The 19,200-nt window shown below is 31.7% G+C and overlaps 2 protein-coding genes across 2 annotated transcripts; both read left to right on the plus strand.

The window, feature by feature from the left end:
* Window positions 544-3,087, plus strand: LOC109335771 (elongation factor 1-alpha-like). The gene is made up of 3 exons (XM_019571945.1): window positions 544-652; window positions 1,317-1,789; window positions 1,929-3,087. Exons 2-3 carry the CDS (start codon window positions 1,328-1,330, stop codon window positions 2,808-2,810), a joined length of 1,344 nt encoding a protein of 447 aa, XP_019427490.1. The 5' UTR covers window positions 544-652; window positions 1,317-1,327; the 3' UTR covers window positions 2,811-3,087.
* Window positions 11,328-12,132, plus strand: LOC109335160. The gene has a single exon (XM_019571251.1). It carries the CDS (start codon window positions 11,415-11,417, stop codon window positions 11,787-11,789), a length of 375 nt encoding a protein of 124 aa, XP_019426796.1. The 5' UTR covers window positions 11,328-11,414; the 3' UTR covers window positions 11,790-12,132.

Below are 19,200 nucleotides of genomic sequence, written 5' to 3' on the forward strand. Positions count from 1 at the left end.
CATGTTTTGTTTAACTTAATTGCATTTATCACATTTTTTGTTTAAAAGATTACACTTATTTCTTATGCAGGGGTGATCAATGTAATGAAAGTTAAAAAATATGGGAGGTTTGTGTAGGTGTAGAAAAGTGAGGGGTGGTTTGTGTAATTTCACTAAAATTCAGGGGGTGAGTGTAATTTACTCTTGAATAATGAAAGGAATTGAAAAGTAAATAACATTATTTTTAATTGATGGTTTTTTTGTATGATATTAGATATCTATCCAAATAAATATATTCATTAGATATAATAAATGAATTTAGATGTATCCATTATTATAATTATACATTAAATATAATTGACAATTTAATTTTTTTTGAATTTGAATGAATTATGAATAATTTGGTAACTAACTTTTATGTATGATATATATCCTCTTCCTTCTAGTGGAGTGGGACACAACCTCCATTTAAATTTAAAAGCCTTAAGCGATAAGCAAAGTTGGGGTATATTAGGAACTTTAACTAAAAACCAAGGGTATTTACGGAATAACAAAAAGCAGCAACTTCATATAAATATCACTGAACCCTAAAATTTTCATTCCACTCTGCTTCTATTATCTCAGTCCCTATTTCGCGGCTGAGAATTCTGAAACACCAAGCATTCTTCTTTAGGTATAATTTCTTCGATCATCTTCTCTCTTAATTTCGATCGATGTCTCTTGTTTTCTTTTGATACTTGCTTATCTTTTTTTTGCGTTATCGAGTTCCATGTTTTGAATCGTTGAGTTTATTCGATCGATGTTTTGAATGTTTTTATGATTAATTTTGTGTTTATGTGCTTGATTAATTTTGACGTATTCTCAGATCTTATGTTTTGGATTAAAAGTAGGATCACTTTGTGGATGTATCTGTTTGTGATGTTTTCAATGTTTGATTATGGATCTGTGTTGTTATAATCGGTACTGTTTGTTCGATTTAGATTTTTTAATGATAATTTTGAAATTCTCTTGTTCACTTTAAAAAATTTCTGCGTTGTGCTGATTTTATGTTACCAATGATTATATGATTTGTTGGGTTAGTTTTATATGATATTATTTTAAGTTTGCTTTATACTATGTGAATAGTATTTGTTTCAAAAAATTTCTTTTCATTCTTTCTTTTGCTTCAATGATTGTATGTCCCTACGTTAAGATGGAATATCTTTTGCTGTTATAGATTTGATTTGTCTGCTTGATAACCTAAATTTGTTTGTTTTCATTGTTGTTGAAAGCTGTATATATGATTATTCTATTGTTTAATTTGAGTTCTTACCTGCTGATCTTTGTCTTCATTTCAGCTTAAGACATCATGGGAAAAGAGAAGGTTCACATTAACATTGTCGTCATTGGACATGTCGATTCTGGGAAATCAACCACCACTGGCCACTTGATCTACAAGCTTGGAGGTATTGACAAGCGTGTGATTGAGAGGTTTGAGAAAGAGGCTGCTGAGATGAACAAGAGGTCATTCAAGTATGCCTGGGTGCTTGACAAGCTCAAGGCTGAGCGTGAAAGAGGAATTACAATTGATATTGCTTTGTGGAAGTTTGAGACCACCAAGTACTACTGCACAGTCATTGATGCACCCGGACATCGTGATTTCATCAAAAACATGATTACTGGAACATCACAGGCTGACTGTGCTGTCCTTATTATTGATTCCACCACTGGTGGTTTTGAAGCTGGTATTTCCAAGGATGGACAGACCCGTGAGCATGCTCTGCTTGCTTTCACTCTTGGAGTCAAGCAAATGATCTGTTGTTGTAACAAGGTATATAAATCTAGGGTGTATTAATTATTTCTATAGACAAATTGTATATTTTGACTAATTTTAACATTTGCTATGAGTTATTATTTTTATTAAATCCACATGCAGATTTATTGATTTATGTTATAATATTTTGTTTCAGATGGATGCCACTACACCCAAGTACTCTAAGGCTAGGTATGATGAAATCGTGAAGGAAGTTTCTTCTTACCTGAAGAAGGTTGGTTACAACCCAGACAAAATTCCTTTTGTGCCCATCTCTGGTTTCGAGGGAGACAACATGATTGAGAGGTCCACCAACCTTGACTGGTACAAGGGACCAACTCTACTTGAGGCTCTTGACCAGATCAATGAGCCCAAGAGACCCACAGACAAGCCTCTCAGGCTTCCATTGCAGGATGTCTACAAGATTGGTGGTATTGGAACTGTGCCAGTGGGACGTGTTGAGACTGGTGTTGTGAAGCCTGGTATGCTTGTGACTTTTGGTCCCACTGGACTGACAACTGAAGTTAAGTCTGTGGAGATGCACCACGAGGCTCTCCAAGAAGCTCTTCCAGGAGACAATGTTGGATTCAATGTTAAGAATGTTGCAGTCAAGGATCTCAAGCGTGGTTTCGTTGCCTCAAACTCTAAGGATGACCCTGCCAAGGAAGCTGCTAACTTCACATCCCAAGTCATTATCATGAACCATCCTGGCCAGATTGGAAATGGATATGCACCTGTGCTTGATTGTCACACTTCTCATATTGCCGTTAAGTTTGGTGAACTCTTGACCAAGATAGACAGGCGATCTGGTAAGGAGCTTGAGAAGGAGCCCAAATTTTTGAAGAATGGTGATGCTGGTATGGTTAAGATGATTCCCACCAAGCCCATGGTTGTTGAGACTTTCTCCGAGTATCCTCCTCTTGGTCGTTTTGCCGTGAGGGACATGCGTCAAACTGTGGCTGTTGGAGTCATCAAGAGTGTGGAGAAGAAGGACCCCACTGGTGCCAAGGTCACCAAGGCTGCAGCAAAGAAGAAATAATTGCCCATTTTGCTAGTTTAGTTGGTACTTGTGATCATAATCATGGTTACTGAAAAATGTTGTTCCTTTATACTAGTTTTACCCTTGCAGACTCCTAGGTATTTATTTTTACAGTTGCTTTTTCAAGTTTTTGCCGATTTAGAGAGCCATAGTTTTCAAAACTGGGTTCTTGTTCGGTCAATTTTCATGCATTTATGTTTTTGAGAGTACTGGTTTTGCTTTATGTCAAGAATCTGAGAATTCCAATTTCACAATATAGTTTTGCTGCTCGGTGATATTTTGGTTTATTTTCATTCATAAGACAGCTTAGTCAATTGTTTCTGTACTGTGATTTTAGTTTATGTGCTGGGTATATGGTGTGCCTGAATTGGAATTGTGGATTTGCTTCTATTTGTGCGTGAAGGATTAAGAAATGCTTTTTAATCTCTAAACGATGGAGCACAATTGAAAAGATGGATGTTCATTTGAAAGCTTTATTCCTCGTTATCTATGAATAAAAAAATGTGTAATTCAAAAAATAAGTAGGAAATGCTTTACATGTTTTCAGCACTTAAAGAATCGTAAAGTTAGAGTTTTGTATATTGGTCGTATATGATGTATTCTGGTATCTATCTTACTGAGGTTTAAACTTTATTCACCATTCAAATTTAATCATCTATTAAAATGTAGACTCACGAGTTAGTTGTTTCTATATGTTATCATTAATAGAATCATATGACACAATAATTATACATGTATGGATGATTTTACCTTGAAAATTTTGTCAACTAAATAAAATAACATAATCATATTAACACAAAATGACATTTTGTGTCACATTCTTCCTCTCACTAACTCTAAGAAAAATACGCATTTTAGTCTCTTTAAGATTTTCGTAAGTACTTCCGTAAACAAAAGTTTGAATCTAAATCAAGTTTCTTCACCCCAAATCACTAGTGAACATCAATTCCCTCTCCCCTCTATAAGGTAGTTCCAAGCCACTTTTCTTGTGCCAGAGAGGTAGTTCCAAGTCATATTATAAGGTGTTGTTGAATTTGGTTCATTCAATGGAAAGAAGGTATAGTGATCTAAAACATCATTTCTTATACATTTTGCCTCACTTAATATAATCAATTATGATTAAATCTAACATCATCCAGTTCTTCATACTTAGTATTATCATCTCTTATTCATTTCTTTCATTTAATAAATAGTTTGATCATCACTGTCCTGTCTTCCATTGTTTACTACCATTCTTTCAAGAATTTCGAAGTGTATAACTATTATTCTCCTCATCTTTTAGATAAATAATTATTACCTTTCGAAGTGTATAACTATTATTTTCAATAAGTATCGTTACCAAAAATTAAACCGTTGACATTTTCGTTATATTAGTGATCTAACATAATCTTATACCACTAGACTAACATTTTACTATGATGCTTTGTTAAAGAAACTATTTTTTTCCTTCTAAAATCTAAATGAAGTGTAGAGGAGGTAACAATTCTGATTTTGTAGATAATTTTTTTATATATCTTTTGCTTGAGTAAATGAATGTTAAGCAGCATGTCATTTTTTTTCTAATCTATGAAGCAAAAGGAGAGTATAAGATGGAATGTGATACTTTTTTCACCTGATCAATTATCAATTTTTTTTACTGTATGTTCTTCTTTCCTTTGAATGTTTGCTTATATATGTTTTTCTTCTACAAGTTTAATTAGTTGATAAATATGTATGCTGTCCCAAAACAGTGTGTCATTCCATGTGCCATTGCTTGTGATTGATTAGAAAAATAATTAACTATTAAAATTTTAATTTAAATATATTTTCTCAACCAATCACAAGTAGTGACACATGAAGTGGCACACTTTGTGGTCCAACAGATGAGCTCCCGATAAATATGCCCATCTACTAGGGTTTTCTGAGGGGATATGGATTTGATTGACCTTAATAAGGTTGATGAGAGGAAAACATTGTTAGTAATGGTTCTAACATTAGAGTTCTGTAAATTTGTATTCCTTTTTAATTATAAGATTTATGAAAACCCTAGGGACCAAATTTGACATTTTTCTTGTAACTGGTGAGGGAGAAGAAGATAAAAAATTCGAAATGATATCATTTTGTTGAGTTAGTAAACTTTTTCAACGTGGAATCGCCACTTATACATTTAACATATCACATTAGTGATTTTGTTAATGTAAACAAATAAGGAAAAATGGATAGATTAATGTGACTTTTAAAAAATTGTAAACCAAATTGATAATTTAAATTTATTAGGGCTAAATTGATCTCCATGAAAAATATGATGACCCAATTGAGTAATTACTAAAAAAAAAAGAATAACATGCTCCTCATGAATGGGATTGCAAGGTAATGCAATTCAAAATGTAGTGTTAAGGTTTTAATTACCAGTGCAATTTATAATCATATATAGTGCATTTAGTTGGCAACAAGCCAAAACATATAAAAGAAAAAAGGTGATGGTAGTTGAAACCTTAAAAGTCTTTTTCAAAGATTCAACTTCTTGTTCCAAAGGGAGAAAAACAACAATGACCTTATGCTGATGATGCTCTTTTTCCAAAGGAAAAACAAAACCATGTTTAGGGGTACCTCTCTATGCCAAGTTCTACCATTTTTTTTATTTCCTTTAATGGTTTATACTAAATATTTTAAAAAATGAAGTAAAAAGGTTTCTTGTGATATATTTCTCTTTTACCTATATTTATTTGAGTGTAATATCTATATATAATTAATATAAAAATTATATCAGTCATCATCTATTTGTATTATTTCTTTTTAAGAATGGATGATGGTTAACACTGATTGATCATACTTTAACAATATATATGCTTTTTACTCATTTAATTTTTCGTTCATTCATTTATATTATTTATATTTAAAATTAAATGATTATCAAATTTTAATAATAGATGTTGCCAATAGTAATGGAAAAAACTCTCACGCATGTATATATATATATAAAATAAAATAAAAAGCTAAGTTGTAGACAATATTCTCAAATTTCTAAGGGTTAAAGTCCTTTCTTTGACCTTCAATGTGAACTTCCCCTACAGAAGTAGAAAACTATATATCTAGAAATAATTTGATTTTTTCAACACGGAATTCTATCCAGCAAATTCCCACTGTTCAGCATAAAATGTATTATACAAATGAAAATGAACCCATCCACACTCCAAAGTCTAATGTTATATTTTTAATAACTTGGCAAATATTACAATTAATTAATTATTTATAATTTTTTTTGCATTTTTTGAAAGAATGTTTTCTCATTGATAATGCACCGTGGTTAATTTTTTTTTAATTTTTTTGAGTATAAACATGATGTTATTGATTTTATTTATCTAAGAATGGGTTAAGAATTTAGATAACATGAGTTGGACAGATTTTGTTTTTAAAAATGATAACAATTACCATTTTCCACACAGACAGAAAATGTTTACTGCTCAATATTTATGTACCATTAAAGTAAAAATTTATACATAATTTTTATATCATTTATTATTTATTTATAATATTTATATTTAAAATTCAATAACAATTGAAAATGAACCTTGACTAATAACAATTTAATTTTTTTTTATTGTGAGTGATCTATATTTGTTGAAAAGTTTTATTTTTGGTAATAAGAATATAGTTTCCAATAAATGCTCTACCTATTTATTTTTATTTTTTTATCAAGCCTAATTTTTGTATATTAGACATTGAAATCTGAAAACATTGACCCTAAGAATGGATCGTTTTTCGTGAAATATTGACATTTTACATTTGTCTTTGAAATATAAGTCTGAAACTACCAAACTCAGATTGTTGCAATACAGTTATAATTGCAGAACACCGCAGTTGACACGTTAAGGAAAAAAATAACAAACAAATCCCTGTTGTTGTTGGGAGAAAAACTCGTAGAGAGACGCATGTAATACATCAAGAAACACATTTTAAGGTTTTTGATATTATAGATTAAATTTAATTAAAATAAAAATATTAATGTGTTATCTCTATATGATTTCGTCTCCACACAGTTCTATCGGTTCTGAAATTCTTAACAGCTGTTCAAACGAAACATCAAAGAAACAAAACCCTCTCTCTCTCTTTCTCTTCTAGAAACAGAGTCACTCGTTGTCTTGTTTCTTCATCTATCTATATATACATATTTCTCTATGTTTCATTCTCAATCAACTTTCACTTCAATCACTCTTTCTTCTCTCTTTTCCAACACATCCTTGCAATGAAACGCTACCAGAGATTACTTGAATCCAGACCCATTTCACAAATGGCTATGAACCACTCCAACTTCGAGTTCCCAACAACTACTTCCACTACAATTCCCAACTCTTCCGGTTCAATCACTAGCATATTTTCCGGTCTCCGGTCTAGTTCCGGCAAGGAAAACCGGTATCAGAAGATCGGAGGTAGTCGGAAGCATTATAACGGAATGTTTGGGACAGTTAAGTTTCCGCTGCAAATGGAGCTGAGTGACATGAAGATGAGACAAGAACGAAGGGAGAAACCGCTGCCGAAGCTTCCGGCGATGGAGGAGGATAACGGCGGAGAGGGTTGTTGGGAACTTATCCGGCCGTTGAAGCGGCGGGGAATGCTAATGAGGGCATTGGTTAGGGCATCATTATGCATTCCCATGGTTTAGGAAAATATATTATTTATTTATTCATTTTTTTTTACTTATACTCATACAATATGAAAATGATATATCTTCCTATAAATTGTATTACTAATTCTCCCGAAAAGTAACTAATTTATTTATTAATTTATAAGTGGCATATGCAATAATATTCTTATACTTTAATTAATTTCGTTAGTCATAATTGTGAGAAAAGGAGAGATGGAGGATAAAAAAGTTTTGTAGAAGATGTTGGTATAATGCTATAAGATTCCACTAAATTCTGACAAAGATTAAAAAAATTAAGAATTTGATTTCTGAGAATGACACTTGTTGGGAGGATAGTCACATACTTCACAAATGATTAATTTCTTAATAGGGTGATAAATACTCTTGGCATTATAAAAAATATGTTTTGTATAAATGGATTGTTTTTTTATAAATCATAATGTCATGAATTAATAAATAATGCTATTTTTGAGAATTGAATTATGATAAGATGAATTTTTGGAGATGCATTAGAGATAAAAGATTAAAAAAATAGAGGTATACCCTTGATCTAATTGGACTGTGACTAAGCAGTTCATAATAACTCACATCTTTAGAGAAATCAATTTTTGTGTGGATATGCTGCTAGAAGTTAAGGATCCAAGTTAACTATGAATTGATGAATGATATGAAACTCTAGCTCAGTGATAAAAAGCCTCTGAATTAGTGAAAGTTAGCATTCATCACTGCATAATAATCTATCTAATATAGTGAAAATTCTAGTCTTCGTTGGTCCGGTCTACTACACGAGACTCTCACAATCTATGGATTCAGTGTATGGATTCAGTGTGCTGTCAAAATATCCAACACAAACTATGGTTGTAGGACTCAATAAACCCATATTCTTTACTTTGTTACCATTTATAGCTTTGTTGAGATATTTCCATGAAGGTCATAATTTATTAATAATATGAGAGCTAGTTGTTTCAGTAATCTTAGCTTCTGCAATATCCATTATTTCAACTTCTTGCTTTTTGCAGAGAAGATAGAATTAACTATGCTCAAGTGGGCTATTATGTATTAAGTCCTCTTATGTTCCACTATAGGATTTTATTCATGGCCAAGATCCTTAAGAATTCCAGGATTTCACCTTATTGATTCCAAAACAGAGAATATGTTGTTCTTCTGTGTAACACCTCCTCATTTCTCTTGCTCATTCTGTATATACATTTGATAAGTGTTTATAAGTTTGGAACAAATGTGACATTGGGGTGTAAAACGAAAAAAACCTCAAGTACCACATAGTATTAATTGCACTATTTGGGTGTGTCCTAAGGGGTTCAAGAGTTTTGTGATGGGTTCAAGTAATCCCACAGCCAAGGCATAGAAAATCAAGAGTTAATTTATCAATTAAAGACTTTCCTTATTCAAGATCTTTGAGGAATGTGTTCACATTCAAACTCAACCAAGCAAGGAACAAATAAGCACATGACTGAATATTCAATGAGATTTTGGTCAACTCATGTCAAAACAAATCAGTCATTAAACTCCCATTAAAGACCATTTAATTACATATTTAATTAAAATTTTAAAGTTCAAATTAGGACTTAGTCAATTTCATAATTCCTATTTATGTATTCCTTTTCAGCATGAATGAATCAAACTGAATTTTGTTTGGATTAATTCTTATTTAATTCAGCTTTGCTCCTAACATAGAACTTATCAAGACTAGTTCTTGTGGCGTTCATAGACTTATCACCATTGGTGTGGCGCCTTAAACTTGTTCTTATCAAGGATCCTTCCTTGTGGCGCACCTTATTGGCTTATCAAGCTACTTTGCTTGTAGCCCCCATCTTCATCCTTTTCCATTTTCTTTTATCCAACACAAACACATAAAAATTCATAAACAAAAAATAAACACCAAGTCATCCCAAATACTAATTTTATACACATTTCACCTATAATCATACCAAAAAACATGGACATTCATATAAAAGTGTTATTCCACGAGTCAAATTAATTTTCAGGTAAGAACGATCGGCAAAAAAAATATACCACCCCTAGAGGTCCGCATCACAATTGGACAATCATGCAGGGACAAAAGTCATATTGAGTATGAGAAGGGTTGATTAGGTAATGGCTCTAAAATTTGAAGAGAAACCCAATCATAGACCTTAAGAGATATATAATATGTCTATCTAATCATAAATAACCAAACCAAATGAACAAGTTGGGTAAAATTTTGCCCATCTCAAACTAAGAAGTTATTATGAAGCTCTTCAAACGTGCAATAAAAAATTACATCAAAAAGTATTGAGATGAATGTGTGAACCACTGATTTTCCACTCCTAAATAACACATCAACTCTTAATTTTCGAGTTAATTTATAAGTGTATGACCTACTTCCCATCCGCTTTGCCAAAAAATATGATGATTAGATATAAATATGATTGAGTTTTGGGTGCATATCTGCTATCCCATAAAAAGTGACACTCTATGTGTCATAAGTTTGTGATTAGTTGAAAAAAATATTTAATTTCAAATTTAATTTTTAAGTATTTTTCTAACAAATCATAATTTGTGGCACATGAAGTGACACTCATTATGAGACAGAAGATGTGTTCCCTCCCTTAATATTTAGGATTGAGTAAGGGATAAATATGATCTGACTCGTCTCATGGTCACTTATTCATCATGCTTGTACGTTTGTATATGCATATTTAATTTTTTACAAAGTAATGATGTGTCTTTCATTCAATGTATCTTTGATTCTTTAATTTTCTCATCATATATACATATATGTAAATGATTAACAAAATATATAGGGAGATGATCCACTTAGTCCAAGAGTAAGCGTAAAAAAACTACTTCACATCTTAGTTATTCATTTTAGAAAAGTCAAATGGTTAAGATTCACTTACTAATTCAAACCATTGAGTTTCACTAAATGAATGGCTAAGAATGTGAAAGAGTTTTTTCCCACTTACTCCTGGAGTAAGTGGATCCCTTCCTATATATATATGATTTCATATATTGTCAAATTATATATTCATACTAATAAGTAATATTAAGAAAATTTTGTAAAAAAGAGTATGCATTATTTTAATTAGATATAAGGTTGAAACCGATTTCAAAAGTTAGCTCGATCAACATTTATGATCGAGTTAGCTTTCTGATCTAGGATCACATTCGAGTTAAAAAATAAACCGATCTAACATTTAAGGCCGAGTAAGAGATAAACCATACATGTCCGACCCGACAAACGTTCACCCTAATGGAGAATATCTTTCTTTTGATAATAATTTTTGAGTTTATTACACTCATACCCATGAGTTTTAATGAAATTACACAAACCATCATTCCCTTTTTATACCTACAAAAAACTCCTGATTTTTATACATACATTACACTGACTACCCATGCATAAGAAATACGTGTGATCTTTAAACTAAGTTAAACAAAATATGATATATTGTGGAGACAAGTCCAAATGGTATACAAGCAATACATTTTCATTATTTTTGGTTCATTATAAGATGCATCAATAATTCTAAGGAGATATTGTTTAAATCACTTTTATACTATATTGTAATGAACAAAAAATAATAAAAACGTATTAACTTGTATGTTATTTATACTTGTTTCCACAATGTACCATATTTTGTTTAACTTAACTACACTTATCACTCATTTTTGTTTAAAAATTACACTAATTTTTGTTTAAAAATTATACTCATTTGTCACAAAGTAGTAGTCAGTATATGTATGTATAAAAATTAAGATTTTTATAAATATAAAAAATGAAAAAATAATTCATCTAATTTTATTAAAACTAAGAATTTAATTTTACTTTACTCATATTTTTTTAATTTTAATTCTTTAACCAATAAATTGAAATATAACTTGTATATAAAATATAGGAAAAAAAGGACAGCAATAGAAGAAGTCGCAAAATCGCAAAAACCAAACCTTGCTTCGATTCTTCTTCTTCTTCATCATCAATGGCTTCGGCGCTTCAGAAACTACTAAGAAAACCACCACCAATAAAATTCATCACTCCCATTCTCTCTTCGCAGCCACCGAATCCGTTGAACCCCATAATTGATCTTCATCGAGAATGTCACCAACCCTATCTACCACCAACTTCAACCCCATCAGAGCAATTCACCAGTTCCAACGTGATTTTTCCCAGTTTCCCTTTTGGGTTTTCTTCAAAACCCATTTTTGAAACTGGGTTTTGTTCCACTGAGGGAGAGGAAGCTGGGTTGGAAGATTCGAAAACCATTTGGGCTGATAGTGTGAAGAAGAAGAGGAAGAAGAAGATGAACAAGCATAAGTACCAAAAGCTTAGGAAGCGAATGAGGAGACAGACTTAGGTTAGGGTTCAATGATTTATTTTTATTTTCTAGGGCAATGAGAATGCATTGAACTTTATCAATTGGGTTTTTTCTGATTTTGTATTTTATTTTTATTACTTATGTTTTCCATAAAAATGTTATGTTGTTCTTGTTTCAGTTTTTTTGGGTCTGAAACTCATTATCCATAAATTAATTTGAACTTGGAGTAATTCGAATAAGACCTATTTAAGGGGGCAAAGTTCTCCAAAACACCTATTTTTTTCATTCATTAGTTTGTAGTGGAACAATTGGGTGAAGGGGTGTTTTAAATTATATGCAGGTTCACTTGAATGATGGAATTGCTTAGAGTTCTATTGTTTTAGATTTTTGTTGTGGGAAAGGATGGATCCTATATGGGATTCATTGTTGTCTTTTGTGGTCATAAACTCATAAGTTAATGGCAATGCTGTTATTGTTGCTGCTTTTAATTGATGTTTTTTAGTTTTGGAGATGAATAAAGATAGTGTTTTTAAATGTGGCTTATATGAATGAAACTATTTTGATATAAAATTGTTATGTGCTTGGCCCATGGGTATTTTCAGGATATTGTGTTTATTAGGGAACAACCTAGGCACCTAGCTGAATAGAAAAGCCATTAAGATAGGGTCTTAGTTTTTGAATCTTTGATGGATGAAATGCAATGCTTTATTTGAAGTTTTGACTTTGCAAGGGTGTGAATGCAGTTTTATGATGATATCGAATATAGAGGGGAATCATATTTAGTTGGATACCTGTACCAGGATTGAAGTTTGTTTGTGCTGTATGATTGCCCTGAAGTTTCAACTTTGACTTATGCATGCAAACACATTACCGCATTCCAGTGTTTTAAATTGCAGTTGCAGTTAGCCAGTTACTGCAATTGTAACTGTTGTGATGCGAATTGTGGCTGTTATTGGTGTAATTTTTGTGTGATTAAAAACTAATTTTTAATTCGTTGTGATCTAAATACGGTTCAATGCAGTTTTGTTGTCCGACGCGGCCGCACCATTGTGATTCGGTGTCACACCGCAATTGTGGTCTGATGCGGTTGTGGCAGTCACCGCAACCGCAATATTGCGGCCGCATCATGTGACACGGTCCACAATTTGAAACAATGCTGCAGTCTATCATTTGTCCTTTATGACTACATCTGAAGCTTCAATTTTCGTTTGTGACTTGGCAACTGAGAAGATTGGTGGATGGAAAATATTTTTTGTCCTTTTCGACATTGCTATATTTTTAGTTATTTTTACATGCTGGAACTTACCCTATCATATGACACTAACAGTCTCATTAAGGAAGATGAGGATCTGGTTCATGTAATGGAACTTTAGGACTCTGTGTTCTTAACTGTGAGGATTTTTCCATGTGTTAATAAGTTCTAGATATATCACATAGTAGGCGTAAGTGCCCGAATGGGGAGGAGGAAGGTGTCCTTGTGAAGGATTAAACCTTTGACATGGACATCACACTCAAAGCTTGATTTCGGCTAGTGCTGTTTGAGCTAGAAGCTTGTTGGTGTTAAAGTTAAGTTAAGCTTGTCAAGTTCTGTTTTCTAGTTTTGTTCTTAAGTTACAGCCACAGGAAATTCCCAAACAACCTTACTATATGTTTGGATAGAGGAATGTAATTGACCAGATTATTTAACAAATTTTCTGCACTTTCTGTTTGTAGTCAAATGATTTCCAAATTTTCTTCTAGCCATTCTTTTACCCAGGATGAGGTATTCAAAATAACATATTTGATGTGGAATTTTGAATTCTTCCATCAACCTCTAATCTCTACTCTTTTCCCACACCATTCCATGCTACCTACCTTTGTATGATTTGATATGCTTCCCTTCTGTTTTAAATTTTAGTGGTTTAAAATCCCTTCTTTGAGTTTTAGTAGGTGATCTTAAATCTGTGTTATGTAAGAGCATTACATATTTTCGCTACTCAAGAGTCATTGTTCTATGTATTTGGTAAGTTAGTAACGGTAGATAAGTCCATTCATGTAATTAGCGGTATAAGTAATTAAGTGAATCAAACTCAAAAGTATTTACCTAAGTCATCTAAGAGTTCAGTCAATTCTGGAATCATATTGTGGTCTATAAGTAGTGATTCTTTATCTATTAATTTCAACATAATTGATAATTTCTGTGAGGGTGAGCCTCGACACAACAGAAAGGTTGTTGCCTTGTGACCCGGAGGTCATGGGTTAAAATTGTAGAAATAGCCTCTCCATATGTGAAGGTAAGACTGTATATACTTATCCTCCACAGACACCATTAGATGGTGGTTTCGTGTCATGGGCCGCCTCCATAATTGAAAATCCATTGAATTATTCAGAATATATCTTTAGGTCCTTTATGCCACAATCATATCTAATCTACTTAAGCTTTAGGTCCTTTATGCCATAATTTATCTCCATTTTTATGAACTTATTTATGGGTTTGGGTCATTTTAAGACATAGCAAAGAATGGGTTAATGTTTTCAGATTAAACACCACTAGGGTGCTCTATTAATTAAAATAGCTCTGTCCAGGGTTGAAGAATTTAGGAGAAGAGATGAAAAATTATGTCATAAGGGTTCATGATCATTGCACCTAGAATGGAACTGCATAATACAATGGGAAAAGGCTCTAGCTTATGGACATTTTGAGCTAATTTGGTAGAACTAGATTGATATTATGGATTATAATCTAACTTGTGAGATTGGAATGCCATAGGCTAAAAAAACAAGTTTTCAATTTTTCTTTGATTCTATATTCTTTAATCCTAGTTCTGTCATGCTTATTCAACAAGCAATGCTTTTGTTTATCCCTAAGTTCTTCATGTCGTATGGTTTCATCTGTTTCGGTAGCTAGCTAGCTAGTTAGTTATTAACCGTGTCTGCGTTCAAGAATCATCAATTGACTTTAATGTTTGCTGCTCCTCATGTTTGTTAATGCTAATCTTTTAGAATGTAAGCTGTTTTACTTCCTGAAGTAGGGTTTTTTCAAATGGTTCCCAAGCAACCATTTATGATGCTGGTTATCTGTGTTATTATGTTATTGTTGTGAACTTGTGGTGGTTTAAGATTTCAGAATCGGCTAAAACTATTCCTCGAATTCTGCAACTCTTGCAGGTAAGGTTGGTGGTGTTGAACATTGTCGAATATCTATAATATGAACCTTTTTATATTCTGAAATTCTGTCTCCGTCCAAACCCCAACCTGAGGCCAATGGCCCATAACTGCTGTCTTTCCATCGGTACTACACACATATCACTACCACCATCTCCACCTCCGGTCACCACCGACCCCTTCCTCCTTCCAACTTCTCTTTTTCCCTTGTTCCCACCACTTCCGCCGATCACAACCACAACCATCTGCTACCATCCACCACTCTTCTCCCTTATCATCACCAACCCCCTTCACACACCCATGATCATCACACACAACCTTCAAACAAAATCTAGAACAAATGCATGCTAAATCATGTTGCAATTCTTCTATCTTAGACTTAAAAGTAAATGTACTAGATTAAAGTAGTCCTTTGCGAGGTTTTAAATCTGGTTCCGTGATTGTAATTGTGCCTGTATCTACTGCAATTGTATGAAACATCAACATTTTCGAAATTCGAAGTTTTCGAAACCATTATTTAAAACATTGGTCCTTTGTGTCTTCTCTTTTATTGTTATTGCTATTGCTATTTGTCTTTGACTCAAATCTATTTGAAAACAGTGTCTTGGTCAAAACCTTAGCTTTGTTACTTCTTACTTAATAATAAACTTAACGATGCAAAGAGACACATTCCATTTTGTATATTGTGTTGTTACTTTTTGTGTAATTAAAAAACTAATCATTATACATGAAAATACATGATTTTACAGAGTATAGATATTCGAATTGTAATTGATTGAAAAAGAAAAAAACTGAATTATTGAATAAAAACTAATAAATTAATATTTTTTTATCATGATAAATAATATATTGAATGATATATTTTTGTGAGACATGTACTCCTTTTTTTCATTATACAACATATTGAACTACCACATAATGATTATGGAAATCGTCTCTATCAACTATGCTAAGAGAAATTAATTATTTGATGGCACATATTATCGGTCCAGACATATTTATTATTGATAATATATTACACTAATTGTAACATGAAGGTTCTAAACCTTTCCAAATTATAAAAGCAATTAACGACAGACACAATAGGACAGGAAATGCAACTAACACGAGACATGTCTCATAATCTGATCACAATAACCCTAAGATATGTCTATGTCGAGTGCAACCCAACCCATCTTTGATCTTTCTCTATCAAATTTCAATTTGCATGCTTTACATGGCCCACATCAAACCCAAAATTCCCTTGATTCTTCAATTCTAGTTATTCTCTTATTAAAATTAGTTGTTCTATGGTCCTTTTCTACCAATAAGTTTAGTGCTTTTCTGGTGAGTTTGATTCCATGCTTAGTCCCAGAATTTTGGGTCCACTGAATGTGTCTGGTATCATGATTTATCACATTTATACAATAGGGGTCCATCATTTGATATTTGTCCATTTTGTTAGTTAGATGCATAAAAGTATATATTTATTATTTGGTCAAATTTATACATATTGGTTCTTAAATATATGCCTTTTGCATCTAAATAACCAATTTCTTTTATGTATATATTCTTACATTATTTACATACATAGATATCAACAAGGTATTGGTTTAGTGGTGTAAGACCCTACTGAATTGTCAAGGTTGAAGGTTTGATTCATGAGAGCGACACTTATGAAAATGTCCATTGGAGAGTTTTGATTTTCCATAAATATGTTGATTATTAGTGTCGTTTGGGGTGGCAACTCCACGTGATATTGAGATTGGGATGTCACATATTGATTTTCCAAATTATGCTTATGATTATTGTGCCTTATTTTAATCAAAGAAGCACTAGGAAACACCATGGGAGAGAAGTGGGATAGATCTTGAATCAAATGTAGCCATGGATTCGTGATGTAAATTACTTATCAATAACATTCATTTTTACACTTTGTGCTTATTTAATTGCATTGATAGACTGAGAATAGTTCACATATAAGAATCATAAGACAATAAATTTGGATTTTACAATCAATCATAAATAGTTAGAATTAAATGTTAGTTATCAGTCATATGATCATAATATGTATATATCTTTTAATCTTGATCATTCAGATACAATTCAATGATCTATATTAATTGTTCTTATTTTTTACAATAACACATTGTTCTCACGTGAGTTATTAAATTCACAATCCTAACATGACAAGACACTAATAATAAATGATCAATTTGAGCATCTTGCATGAAAAAATGTTTTGTTGATAATAGAAAAAACATATTTTAGACATTTATAATCCTAAACATACCAAATGTAAAAGTCACAATAATCTTTTGGCTAATATATTTCAAAAATAATAATTTGTACTTGTATGATTGAATCTATTCCATAAAAATAGGATCCCTATATTGAAAATTGTAACTTCAAAATTTTTAATTATTGTACTTTTAAAAAAAAACTTTTAATACTATATTTTTATATACTACTTTACGTTTGTTTTTATTTATTTCGTTTTTGGTAAATTCTTAAAAGTTACACACTATTATTTTTTTCTCATCAAAACCTAAAACTACTTTATTTAATGACATAGAGATCATGAAGCACGCTTTGATTATATAAACAAAATCAATTCTATATATGTTATTGGGATTGAACCCCTATCATCAAATTTAAAGAATCAAACTATCAAACAATTATGTTGGTCCTTTTGATAAATTACATGAAGTGATTAATAAGTTTGTTTCTTTTGTAAGTTTCCACTCTCCTTTTAAAAATGGGATATTCAAAAGGTTGTCCTCTTATCCATAATTCGAGCTGTCTTTGTTACGAGTTTATTTGCAAGTTGAAGTTTAAGTTTTAAAGTCATTTTATAAATGTATTTCATAACTTTGAAGTTTTCATTTTTTATTATTTCTTTTCTAAAACTTAACTCACACACAAACTATAAATCATCTTGTCGCCCCCAAATGCATGTGGTTTTTAGTTAGTTTACATGAATGTTCTCTCTAAATCACATCCAACATGGAAAAACAAACAGAAAAGTTTCGTAAACATTTCACCATTTGTGATGTAGATTTGTTGTGTATTATTACTATTGCTATTTCTTTCAATTAGTTGATGTATTTGTATGTGGCCGTCCTCATCTATAAATCTCATGCATTAACGACAAAATGAACAAATAGTGTAGTATAAGAGATGTAGAAATTTTACCTCATATTATAACAAAAACTAATATTATTATAAAAAAGAAGTTCCTCTAATAATCTATCTAAGACTTTGTTTTTGTTTTTGGTATAATGGAGGGGTTAAGATCCAAAAAGATTAAGCTAAGATATATATAGAAAGATACATTAAATCAAATAAATGTAAATCACCATATGGTGGTGATTCCATCATATGAGTACCCACATTTATATTATACGATATGTTAGCCATGAAATTCTTTACTTAGTTTGCCTCTCTATGCATGTGAAGACACCGGATTGTCCAGTCTCTCTGTAACCAAGTTCTAACAACATCTACCAAAGAAGCATATGAATGAATCTGATCACGACCATTATTAATCAACCTGATTGCAATATGTGAGTCACTTTCGAGTGATTATTTTCCTCAAACCTTTGCTCCAAGCTAGAGTTAACATGGAATAGATACCCCACAGTTCTGGCCATAAAATGGGAGATGTTCCCAAGTTGTTGCAGAAGCCAAACAACCAATTACCTATATCATCTCTACAAATTCCACCACACCCTGCCATATTGGATGTTCGTCCGACGGAGCCATCAACATTGCATTTGTGCCAACCTAGAGGAGGAGAATCCAACCAACCAAAATTTGTTCAATCAGAATAACTTATGTTGTGTTGTCTTTATCAAACAAATCTTAAATATTTCTCATCCCCTTAGTGTCGTTATATGTTGTCTTATATAAACAAAAGAAATCTTTTAATTTTGTTTTTATGAAAATTGTTATTTTTTCTTCCTATTATATCTTTCTTAATCCGTCTTCCCACTTTACCTTATTATTATATTTTTTTCTCTCAACAATAATAACATTAAGAATATAAATGATAAAAAAATGAATATTTTCTTAAATTTTGAGAATTGCTAAATGGGGAGAATTGTTGTTTATATAAAAATATATACTTAAAAGAATAGTGCCTCTTAAATAATAGTTATCATGTGCATTTAACATTATTCATTAGTCTTACAGCAAAAAATAATATTATATTCAAACAAATGTAGGCATTCAAGCAGTTAAGAGTAACTTTTGAAACGAGTAATACTATTATTAAGATATATTAATGCAATCACAATTGTATATATATATACTATGGATGTTTCCG

The sequence above is a fragment of the Lupinus angustifolius genome, chromosome LG20, assembly GCF_001865875.1.
Source record: "Lupinus angustifolius cultivar Tanjil chromosome LG20, LupAngTanjil_v1.0, whole genome shotgun sequence".
Taxonomy (NCBI): Eukaryota; Viridiplantae; Streptophyta; class Magnoliopsida; order Fabales; family Fabaceae; genus Lupinus; species Lupinus angustifolius.

What these genes read in the sequence shown, in the direction of transcription:
- LOC109335771 (XM_019571945.1), top strand. Translation starts at nt 1,328, where the DNA reads ATGGGAAAAGAGAAGGTTCACATTAACATTGTCGTCATTGGACATGTC. An exon ending in TGATCTGTTGTTGTAACAAG is followed by an intron (nt 1,790 to 1,928) that starts GTATATAAATCT and finishes ATTTTGTTTCAG; the next exon opens with ATGGATGCCACTACACCCAA.
- LOC109335160 (XM_019571251.1), top strand. Translation starts at nt 11,415, where the DNA reads ATGGCTTCGGCGCTTCAGAAACTACTAAGAAAACCACCACCAATAAAA.